We start from the raw sequence: 12071 nt of genomic DNA, 5'->3' as shown, positions 1-12071 counted from the left end.
ACAGGCCACACCATAACCCTTAGTCTGAAGTCACTTGACTCTAGCTCCATGGGTCAACTTACTTAGCTCCCCACTCAACAAGCAAGGCTGCTGCCCAGAGTCACTGAGCTTTACTTAACTCTGTGAACTAGGAAGCCCACTGCTCTGTCTTGTGCTCTGGTTCTTGGTTCTGCTGCTGCTGCTCCTCTATCACAGCGTAGACACTGGATAGAGGAAGTCCAGTGTGCAGGGATCTTGGGCTCCAAAGGATGAATTCCCTTCCTGATAATTCTCCTTTGATGGTAGTGAGGTAGTGAGGCTCCCCCCTCCCATAATTGTAGCCAGAGCTCCAAGTTTTTACAGTGAACTCTGCTCACATCCACAGCTGAATCATGTCGTCCTATCAATATCTTCTCTTACCCAGCCCCAGCAGGGCAGAAACGTTTGGTGGGAGTAACAGACTATGACTGAAAGAGACATTAGAAAACTCACCACACCACAAATATCTACTTCCTTTTCATAATTAATTAAAAACAATTAACTGTCAAATATAAATGAGCAAGAAAACTTGCTATTTAGGAAATAGAACAAAGGCAAGGTTAACGCCTTTATGTGTTAACTTGACTAGGAATGATCAAACATTTTTTCTTCTCCTTTAGTGTTATTAGTAAATTTGAACATATGTCAGTCTTGACTTGTTACATATTATATAGATTCTCTAGAATAAGTACTGGACTGCAGGTTGGTTTGATCCATAAGGTTGACAGTTCAAACCTACCAGCTGCTCCTCGGAAACACTATACAGGTTGCTATGAGTTGAAACTGATTCATTGGCATATGACAACAGCAACGTTCTAGAAACTTAAGAAAAATGCAACTTTCAACCTCAAATTTATTTGAAATGCATTGTTGGAAAAATTCAACAACATATATGTGTATATTTTTATATAAATGACAGTATTTAGATCAGGGGTACTGTAGGGTAAGCACTGAACTGCTAACCATAAGATCAGTGGTTCAAACCCACTAGCCACTCCTCAGAAACCCTATACAAGGTCGCTGTGAGTCATAACAGACTCAACAGCACTTAACAACATTTGTGAAGGGTGAACCATCTGCTACTTTCCTGTAAGAAGTTGTTTTGAACCACTAGTGATTTTGATCTTGCAGTTATCTGTCCCGTGCTTACACTACAGCACCACACCAGGTCTCAATATTATGTTGTTGTTGCTGTTGTAAGTGCTGTTGAGTTGGTTCCACCTCAGAATGACCTTGCATAGGGTTTTCAAGGAGTGACTGTTGGGTTTGAATCACCAATCTAGTGGTTATCAGCACTAAGTTGTTGTTGTTGTTAAGTGCTGTTGAGTCAGTTCCAACCCATAGCGACCCTGTATAGGGTTTCTAAGGAGCAGCTGTTGAGCTTGAACCACCAACCTTGCAGTTCAAATGGCTTTGCAGTGTGGCACATTAACCCACAGCGCCACACCAGGACTCCGTTATCTAAATTAGTTGTATGTATTTTTAGTTTTACTGCAATGGTATTATTATAAAAGTTACTAATATTTAAAAATTAAAGCATTCAATGATATTTTATTGTTTATGTTATTGTTTGCTCTTTGTTCAAGAAAGTTGCAGTGGTATTATGACTTTTTGATCAGTACATTGTAATTTATTCACTTTTATAGATTGTTTGGGAAAGAATAATTAATCAATTTATTCTCTAAAGAGTTTAGCTACCAATTGCAATCAATTTACTCTTAGTTGACAACTTATTAAAATACTTTTTTATAAAATTGAGTTTCTTGAAAATATTTTTAAAGCCGTATTTTTTCAGCTCTTTAAATTCCTACTGAGAACCATAGAAAATTTGACATGTAGAGAAACATTTGGACATTGTTAGCATTGTTTAATTAACAAATGACACTTACATTCTTTCAGATAAAGTTTAATGTTGCCTGTTTTACACCATAATATATTCAAAGTGGTGTACTCTTTCTTGAGCTACCCACTCAATCCAAATTATCTTTGGCATTATCTCATTTTTTATTTTCTTTGATTCTGAGGCTTTCTAATTCCTCTTCTTTAGTGAAAATCAATGTGACATTACAATGATATTTACAAACAGACATGATTTTTGTCTTCTTTAGGAATTTGAACAGTTTAACAGGAGATTAAATGAGGTTTCTAAGAGAGTTCGTATTCCCTTGCCTGTGTCTAATATTCTCTGGGAACATTGTATTCGACTGGCTAATAGAACTATTGTGGAAGGGTAAGTTTTTCATGAAAGCATTATCTGTTTCTTAAATGGTAATTTATATGGATAACACTGTATGTTATCACTAATGGATGGAGAGAATAGGTAGAAATATTGACAAACAGGCAACAATCCCTTAACAATTCAGGTTTGACTTTGAAATATAATTAAAGAGGATACCTTAAACCCCACTGTGCATGCCTCTGTCTTTGCTTTCTTTTCTTGCTAATGACCTAGACCCTCTTCTTAGATGAGTCAGGAATGAAGCACTGAATGGTTATCAGAAATATAATTTTGATGATGATAATTATACCTAACATTTATGAGCACCAATTATGTGTCATTTACTTGATAACTTAAATGACAATTGTGTGTCATTTACTGAACATATACTTCGCCAGATTATTTCACCAAATCCTAACATACACTGTTAATGATAGATATTGTTGTTGTTGTTAAGCACTGTTGAGTCAATTCCAATTCATAATGGCCCGGTAGGGTTTCCAAGGAGCAGCTGGTGGATTTGAACTGCCAACCTTGTGGTTAGCAGTCCAGTGCTGATCCTATAGTATCACATACTGTTATCTTTATTGTTACCTAAGAAAATTTAGCTTAAGAAAAATGTAAAGTAACTTGTTCAAGATAAGGACAGAAAATTTACATGGATTCCGGATTTTCTAATGCCCAAATCAGTCCTCAAAATTATTGTATCACAGCTAATAAAAATTATCAGATCATTATAATGCCTCTAGATATTTCATATGTTGTATTTGCAGTCTATTAATACTAATTTTTACACTTACTCAGAGATGATGCTTACTGTGTTCCTAACATTTAGAACACAAGTGGTGAACAGTAATCCCCAAAAAACAAATGTCTGCCACTGAGACCACACAGTGACCTAGACTTGCATCTCTATTGAATTTCATACTACCTTTGATCTCATTTCTATTCTGTTCTTGACTGTAATAACAAAGAAGGTGTTAGAAGGAAGGTAATGATGGCAAGCTGATGGCAGTCTTGCCACCTACCTGTTGAAACAAATGCACTTATAAATTGCAAAATGGCTCTATGTCAGCAATCTTGACTACAAAGTATTTTTAGTGACTTTGTTGAATAGAAAAGCGTATGATACATGTTCTATTCTGTACAAACACTTTATTGAAAAAAAAAGTGTGGTCATTTTAAGCAGTACAGGTTTTCATTTCCTTGTAAATTTCCTTAGATAAATTCCCTGAAGTTGAATTTTCCAGGTTTTATATGATTGAAGGAATGAGACACTTGCTTATATGTGATAAAAAGCTATGTTGTTGTTGTTGTTAAGTGTCATTGAGTTAGTCTGACTAATAATGACCCTGTTTAGAGTTTTTGAGGATCAGCTGGTGGGTTTGAACTGCCAAGCTAATGGTTAGGAGTCCAGTGCTTATCTAAAGCACAACATCAAGACTCCAAGTAAAATGCTGGTAAGTTAATAAATTAACATATACTGTTCAGTTAATAAATGTATTCTTATTTATAGTCTACCCTAAAACCCAGTGTTTCAGTAGTGTATGGGTGTGAGAATAAATCTATAAGGTGTTTTAATCAAGAAAAATAATACAAACTCCATATGTATTTATATTGATATGTTTCCTGAATGTCCATGGAAGAAATATTTTGATCCATATGTGAATTGTAACTAATTATCTGGAGATAAAGCTAAAGTATAAATATTGAAATATTGACTTTTTATTCTATGACTATTGTAAAATTCTGAAGTTTGTTAATATCAAGATAAATCAAATACAGCAACATTGAAAGCTTCAGTAAACTGAACTCTTGTAAACTGTTTTCTTTGTATCAAGTAGGTATATTTCACAGTCTTACAAGATTACTTGGGACTTTTCATAATTTGACTATAAATGATTTTTGGCAGATTAACAGGATTACCAGATTAGCATTCAGTGGTTTGAGTCGGGCTGCTGACCTCAAGGTTCTACCAGCTGTTCCGCAGTAGAAAGATGAGGCTTTCTGCTCCCATAAAGATTTACAGCCTCGGAAATCCTATGCAGGGTCACTAGGAGTCAGAATTGACTCCACGCACCACCACCACAAACCGTTATCTAAAGACCATAATCTAAAGAAAAATGGTCTTTCGATTGACAAGAACCTTAAAGTTATTGATCTCTTTGCTTTGCAAATGAGGAAACTGAAGTCTAGATAGTTAAAGTGACTGCTGAGTGGCAGGGCTTGAATTCACAACCCTTTCTCCTGTTGTTGTTGTTATGTGCTGTGGAATCGGAACCGACTCATAGCGACCCTGTACAGGGTTTCCGAGGGTGTAAATCTTTACGGGAGTAGAAAGCCTCATCTTTCTCCCGCGGAGCAGCTGGTAGTTTCGAACTGCTGACCTTGCGGTTCACAGCCCGAGTCGTAACCACTATGCTACCAGAGCTCCTTTCTCCTACAGCCGCTTATTTCTGGGGAATCTGTCGAAATAGGACTTAGAGAAAAGAACTGAGTTGTATGATTAGAATCTTTTTTTTTTTTTAAGTATCTAAAATGTTCTTTTTTTTAACCTGCCATCTTTTATTATTATTATGTATCTTAGGTATGCCAATGTGAAGAAATGTAGTAATGAGGGTCGGGCCTTGATGCAATTGGATTTTCAACAGTTTTTAATGAAACTTGAAAAGCTAACAGATATTAGACCCATTCCTGATAAAGAATTTGTGGAAACTTATATTAAAGCTTACTACCTGACGGAGAATGACATGGAACGCTGGATCAAAGAGCACAGGGTGAGAACTGGGAAGTAGTTAATGAAGGTCTTACTCATTCCCCTTGTGTGGTGGATTTCTTCAATTCAGGCTCATGGGACTGAAATGTAAAGTCAGATTTGCTTTTTTAGCATCAATTATTTAGGCCAATTCTTTATCATATTCTGATTGTCCTTTGTCTAGTCAAATCGTTTTGATCCCTATGTGAATTGTAACAGTAATTATCTGGAGATAGATCTGAAGTTCTAAATGTTGACTATATTTATTCTATGACTATGTTATAAAATTCTGAAGTTCATTAATATCAAGGTACATTAAGTCCAGCAACACTGTAAACTTTCTTAAGGTGCACTCATGTTATATACTGTGAACCTTCATGTACTTCCTCAACAAGTGACACCCTGAACACATTTACATGCATTAGTGACAATTGAAGGTATTATCTAACTGATTAAATTTATCATGCATACATGATTAGATTTTAATAATGATGATATGATTATTCTTGCTTTGTGAGTATATAGAGATTAGAGTGAAAAAGACTACTTATTGAGCAGTATTTATGATGCGTAATGTGTGGTATATTTCAACTCAACATGTATTATCTCCTGACCATGCCTACTCTGGGCAGCTTTCTGTGTGTTACAGCATTTGTCTAGGTCAGTAGAATGTGAAGATAGATTTAATTGAAATATGGACATGTTAAGATCATCAACAAATTGTATTACTTTGACTTTGGTGTTCACAGTTACTTAGGGCATAAAAATCATTTAAGCTAAGTAAAATTACTTCATTTGCTTGGATGAGGAAATAAGGAATTATTTGTATTTACTTTATCAGACTCATCTTTTTGGTTTCTGCACTATAGAAAATTGAAATCAACATTGCTATTGTTTTGTTGTTTGTTATATGCCATTGAATTATTGTAACATATAGTGACCCAACAGACAGAATAGAACTGCCCTGTATAGCGTTTTCTAGGCTATAATCTTTATGCTTGGAAAGTACTCAGAATTTGACTAAGGATAAATTAACAGTTGACCATGATGACACAAGTGGTGTAAAACTTTCCAGACCTTCATTTGCTGGTTGGGGCACAACTCAAAACGAGTAATAGCTGAAAACATGCATCAATAGTCAGAACATGGAATGTACAAAGTAGGAATCTCAGAACATTGGAAATTGTCAACAGTGAAATGGAGCCCATAAAGATTGTGTCCTCGGCTGAAATGGACAGGTATTGGCCATTTTGAATCAGACTATTATGTGGTTCACTATGCCGGGGACAACAAATTCAAGAGGAATGCTGTTGTCACATTCATCATCAAAAAGAACATTTCTCAAGGTCTGTCTTGAAGTACACTGTTGTCTGTGATAGGATAATAGCTATACATCTACTAAGAAGACCAGTTAATGTCTATATTATTCAAATTACACACCAACCACTAAAGCCAGCGATGATTAAATTGAAGAATTCTACTAACTTCTTCAGTCTGAAATTGATCAAGCATGCAATTAAGATTTATTGATAATTACTGCTGATTGGAATGTGAAGTTTGGAAACAAAGAGGAAGTATCAGCAGTTAGAAAATATGGCCTTGTTGATAGAAATCATGCTGGAGGTTGTATAACAGAATCTTACAAGACCAACAACTTATTAATTGCAAATACCTTTTTTAAACAACATTAAAGGTGACTATACTCATGGAACTCACCAGGTGGAACACACAAAAGTCAAATTGACTACATCTGTGGGAAGAGATGGTAGGAAAAGTTCAGCCAAAACAAAGCCAGGGGCTGACCGTAGAATAGACCATCGATTGCTCTTATGCAAATTCAGGCTGAAGCGGAAGAAAATTAAAACAAGTCCACGAGAGCCAAAATATAACCTTGAATATATCCCACCTGAATTTAAAGATCATCTCAAGAACAGATTTGATGCATTAGACACTAATGACCGAAGACTAAAAGAGTTGTATGATATTCCCCATCAAGAACTTCATATGGGAAGAAAACAAAAGGTCATTAAAAAGGCAGGAAGGAAAGAAAAGACCAAAATGGATGTCAGAAGGGACTCTGAAACTTGTTCTACAGCATAGAGATGCTAAAGCAAATGAAAAGAAATGGGGAAGATAGTTACCTGCCAAACAATTGGAAGATACCCATATTTGTGCCCATCCCAGAGAGGTGATTCAACAGGATTTGGAAATCATCAAACAATATCATTAATATCACATGCAAGTTAAATTTTATTGGACACAATTAAAAAATGGCTGCAATAGTTTATAGAAAACTGAGAGAAATTTAAGCTAGATTCAAAAAAGGATGTAGAACTTAGGATATCATTGCTGATGTCAGCTGGATCTTGATTGAAAGCAGAGAATACTTGAAAGATGTTTACTTGTGCTTTATTGACTATGCTTTTGACTGTATGGATCATGACAAGCTATAAATAGCATTATGAAGAATGGGTATTCCACAACATGTAATTGTGTACATGAGGAACTTGTACTTTAACAGAGGCAGTCATTCAAACATAACAAGGATACACTGAATGTTTAAAATCAAGAAAAATATACAACAGGGTTGTATTCTTTCCCCACACTTATTCAGTCTGTATGCTGAGCCATAATCCAGGAATTTGGATTATATGAAGAAGAATTTGGCATCAAGATTGGAGGGAAATTCATTAACAATCTGCGATATGCAGATGATACAACCTTGCTTACTGGAAGTGCATAGGACTTAAAATACTTATGAAGATCAAAGACTACAGCCTTCAGTATGGATTGCACCTAAGTGTAAAGAAAAGAAAAATCCTTACAACTGGACGAATAAAATAACATGATTAGAGAAAAGCTTTAAGTTGTTAGAAGTTTAATTTTGCTTGGATCTATGGAAGCAGCAGTCAAGAGATCAAATAATGTATTGCATTATTTGATATGACTGACTGCAAAGTCATTGAACTGCAAGGTCGGTGGTTCAAGCTCACCAGCTGCTCCTTGGAAACCCTATACAGGGTCTCTGTGGGTTGGAATTGACTCGATGGCACTTAACAACAATGGTGAAGAATACTGAAGGTATTAGAGACAGCCAGAAAAATAAACAGATCTGTCTTTGAAGAAGTACAGCCAGAATGCTCCTTAAAAGTGAGGATGGTGTGGCTTTGTGTCTTTCACTTTGGGCGTGTTCTCAAGAGAGACCAGTCCCTGGAAAGGACATCATACTTGGTAAAGTCGAAGGTCAGCAAAAAAGAGGAATTACCACCCCCACATGGGTTCAAGCTTGACAATTGTGAGAGTGGTGTAGGACTGGGTGTGCTCCGTTCTGTTGTACAGAGAGGGTAGCTATGAGTCAGCTGACTCTAGGGCACCTAACAGCAACAGCAAGTCACCATCTGAAATTCAGAAGTCAAATGTATTTCAATAGATACTTATAATCTTGATTTTACTTATTAGCTATAGATTATGATATGACTGATTGCAAAATTGTCACTTTTTCATTCATGTTATCTTATTCACTTACTGTCTCAAAAGATTTGAGGCTTTTAAAAAAATACTTTATGTTGTTATTGAGAATCTACACAGCAAAACATACATGTTTCTACATGTACACTTCAGTGACTTCAAGTTTTGCAACCATTCTCAGCCTCCTTTTCTGAGTTATCCTTCCCCCATTAACACATACTCATTGTCCCTTAAGGTTCCTGTCTAATATTTCAGGTTTCTGTTGTCAATTTGACCCTAGATAGAGAGTTCTTAATAGAGCATAATACTCAAGGCAGACATTTCTATTAGTTAAACTAAGCTGTTGTTTGGTTTTAAGATCAGGAAAAATTTTTGGTTTAAAGATTGTCTCAGGACAAGTAGTTTAAGGGGTTCATCCAGCCTCATGGAGATTATGGAAATTTTAAGTTCTGTTCTATGGTTTTTCTCCTTTTCCCCAGAATTCTTCTATAGAATCTTCCATCAAAATGTTCATAATGGTACTTCTCTTGGTCTTGTGGCAAAGGAGGAAGTTGTTCATAGAGGCAATTAGTCACATATTCTATAGTGTCCTATTCCTAATTCTCCATCTTCCTGAATTGCTCCAGGAAAATAGAGACCAGTTTTTGTGCCTTGGATGACCAGTCTCAAGCTATAAGGCCTCAGGCTTACACAATGAACTAGGAGGTAGATAGACCAGAAGCACCAAGCACATTATTATCCCATTTAACTGGGGTGCCCCTTGAAGCCATGACCTTAAACTTCCAAGCCAAGAAGGTATATCCTATGAAGTTCTAGGTGATTTAAAATTGTTTTACTTTAAATTTTTATGAAATACGGAGTACCAGAAAATATTTATATGTTAGCATTTTTGAAATTTGAAATACCATTGTCTTTTGTTAAAAAGTTATCACAGAAGCCAGTGTAAAGTATATGACCTTCAAAGTAATAAAAAGCAAAGATAGGCATGCAGGATTATTCTGCTGCATGAAAACACATTTCTGCTGTTTCCTGTTTCCTGATTCAGATCTGGACCACCGTGTTCACAGCTCTGTTAACAATCTCTTTTCTATGGCCCAGCTGTATCTCACTGCTTTTCACTGATATTTCATGCTCAGTAGCCCTCCATTGATACCTGAGTATTTATTTACCTGTTTTTGTTACATTGATCAGATAATTTCTAATGTATTAAATTTGGGCCTTCTTTTTTTGAACAGGAGTATTCAACAAAGCAGCTGACCAACCTGGTGAATGTCTGCCTGGGGTCCCATATCAATAAGAAAGCAAGACAGAAACTTTTGGCAGCTATAGATGATATAGACAGACCCAAAAGATAATGCACAGCTTTCTCCCATGGCGTGTACCTTCCATGAATACAGATGACACGAAAGTCAGCTTTTCAAGCACTCCTGACAACTGTCTGCTAAGAAGTGTGTGCATGTTCTTTCCACCTGCAAAGTGGGAAATGGCTAAGTCTGTGTGCTGTTTTCAAATGACTTTTATCTGCTCTAGTCCTTTCACTTCCGCTTGTGATCTCATTTGTTGTAATCCATTCCTGAAATGACATTATAGCTCCATTATAAATAACTATTGTTAAGTGACTACCGTGATAATATTTTACAAAAGAATGTACCTTAAGTCTAAAAGTAGAAGGAATGGTCGCTTAGTATACTCATGGGGAGTTTTTGGAGAAAGAATTTCATTGAAAATATGTTGGCATTTTCTTACCCTCTGATCTTTGTTCTTAATAAGCATAATATGAGAGGCAAATGTACAGTATCTCCTAATTATGAGCACTGCATGAGCATTAAAAAGTATGCCTCAGCCAAATGGCTGAGAACTCAGTATGTTCTCTGTGTTTTTAAATATCAAAGTTTATGTCAGAGTTCATCTGGTCATGACAAAGTGATCATAAATGGTGACATTAAAAAACAGTATGCTGTAATATTACTAGGTTTTGTGAGACTGCTTTTTGATAATTTTTAACATGACAGGAAGATTTCCTGAGACTATATACAGTTGTAAGATTTAGGGGAGAAGGGGCACTAATTTTAGTCATCTTATGTCCTGAAACCAATCATGACATATAATTTCATTGAGTATGCATTTTCAGTACCTGAGTGGCACACAGAACATGGGTGTAGGATTCTTTATGGGCATTTATAATATAAACTTTGCTCTCTTTTGATTCATCTTCTGTGTGAGAACAACAAAATCTGGCTTAGTTGATTTAGGGGGGAAAATATCAGTTACTCAGGCATAAGTTCAGGGTCATTAACATTTCAAAATGTTAATACTGTATTGCAAATATAAAAGAATATGAGGCAACCAAAGATGAACTTTGTAACTAACCTTTGGTAACTCTGCTGCAATAATCTTTCCTCAACATTTATGACATGAAAACCAATATTCCATGCTCTCCTGAAAACTGTTTAAAACAATTTTTTTGTCCATGTTCTTGCCAGTCGGAAAGTAAAAGACAGCTAAAGCTTGTATGATGGTAGTCCATTGATTTCTGAGAATGACCTTAACCATGAAAAACTGATGCAATTCTGAAGTAGCATGAGAAACAGGGTTTGTGTAATGTGAATCTTCTGGGAATTGAAGTTTTGACGCAGAGAACAAAGGGCTGGGTGGGATCGGGCAGGTGGTGAAGAGACCCTGCCTCACAGTCACCTCATTCCCTGATGGTGCCCTTAACCGTAACACTAGAATGGGAAACAGTTACAGTATCTGTGTGGCTGGAGCTTTTTGTATTTTCAGCCTTTCACTTTGTATCATTTATTATCAATATAATATGAGCAGTAAAACTTCCCTTTTAAAAAATAGTATGAGTTTGGATTAAAAACCTAAATGTAAATTCCAGAACTATGAAGATCATAATGAAAAAATAGAGACAAACTTGAGGACTCTAATACATGGCATGCATAGACTATCAAACATTGCAAAAAACACACAAGCAGTAGAAGACAAAATAGATGACCAGGACATACTAAAAAGTAGAAACTGGTGTAACATCAAAAGATTTCACCTAAAGAGTCAAAAGGGAGCCCACAGACAGAAAATTTTCTTGCAGCAACATACCAGACAAAGGACTGATCTCTAAAATTTATAGGAAACTATAACACCGCTATAAAGAAAAGACAACCCAATTTTAAAATGAGCACAGGACATGAACAGACACTTCACTAAGAAAGACATTTGGGCAGCCAACAAACATATTAAGAAATTTACAGGATCATTAGTCATTTGAGAGATACAAATCAAAACAACAATGAGATATCATTTCACACCAGCATTAACAGCGAGGTTTAAAAAAAAACAAACAGGAAACAACTACTTACGAGGGTTATGGAGAGACTGTGACCCTCCTTCATTGCTGGTAGGATTGTAAAATGGTTTAATCGCTCTGGAAAATGGTATGATACTTCCTCAGAAATTTGGAAATAGAAATGCCTTCTACTTGCTATATGTGTCCACAAGAAATACGCACCAGAACACCAGTAGAGATATATACACACTAATATTCATAGCAGCACTATTCACAGTAGAAAAAAGATGGACACAGCCTAAGTGCCCATCAGTGGAAGAATG

General features: G+C 36.0%; 1 protein-coding gene across 1 annotated transcript in view; it reads left to right on the top strand.

The window, feature by feature from the left end:
• The window catches only part of CCDC132 (coiled-coil domain containing 132), a 145947-nt gene extending 135538 nt beyond the window's left edge, over positions 1-10409 (top strand). Inside the window, exons 26-28 of the mRNA XM_006834292.1 lie at positions 2127-2248; positions 4824-5013; positions 9695-10409. Coding sequence (XP_006834355.1) covers positions 2127-2248; positions 4824-5013; positions 9695-9814 — 432 coding nt within the window. The 3' untranslated portion in view covers positions 9815-10409. The remainder of the gene's footprint in view (positions 1-2126; positions 2249-4823; positions 5014-9694) is intronic.
• Positions 10410-12071: the final 1662 nt, after the last annotated feature.

The sequence above is a fragment of the Chrysochloris asiatica genome, unplaced genomic scaffold (genome assembly GCF_000296735.1).
Source record: "Chrysochloris asiatica unplaced genomic scaffold, ChrAsi1.0 scaffold00010, whole genome shotgun sequence".
NCBI classification, from domain to species: Eukaryota; Metazoa; Chordata; class Mammalia; order Afrosoricida; family Chrysochloridae; genus Chrysochloris; species Chrysochloris asiatica.
The sequence above is the reverse complement of the archived record's forward strand: the minus strand, read 5'-3'. Positions and strand labels throughout refer to the sequence as shown.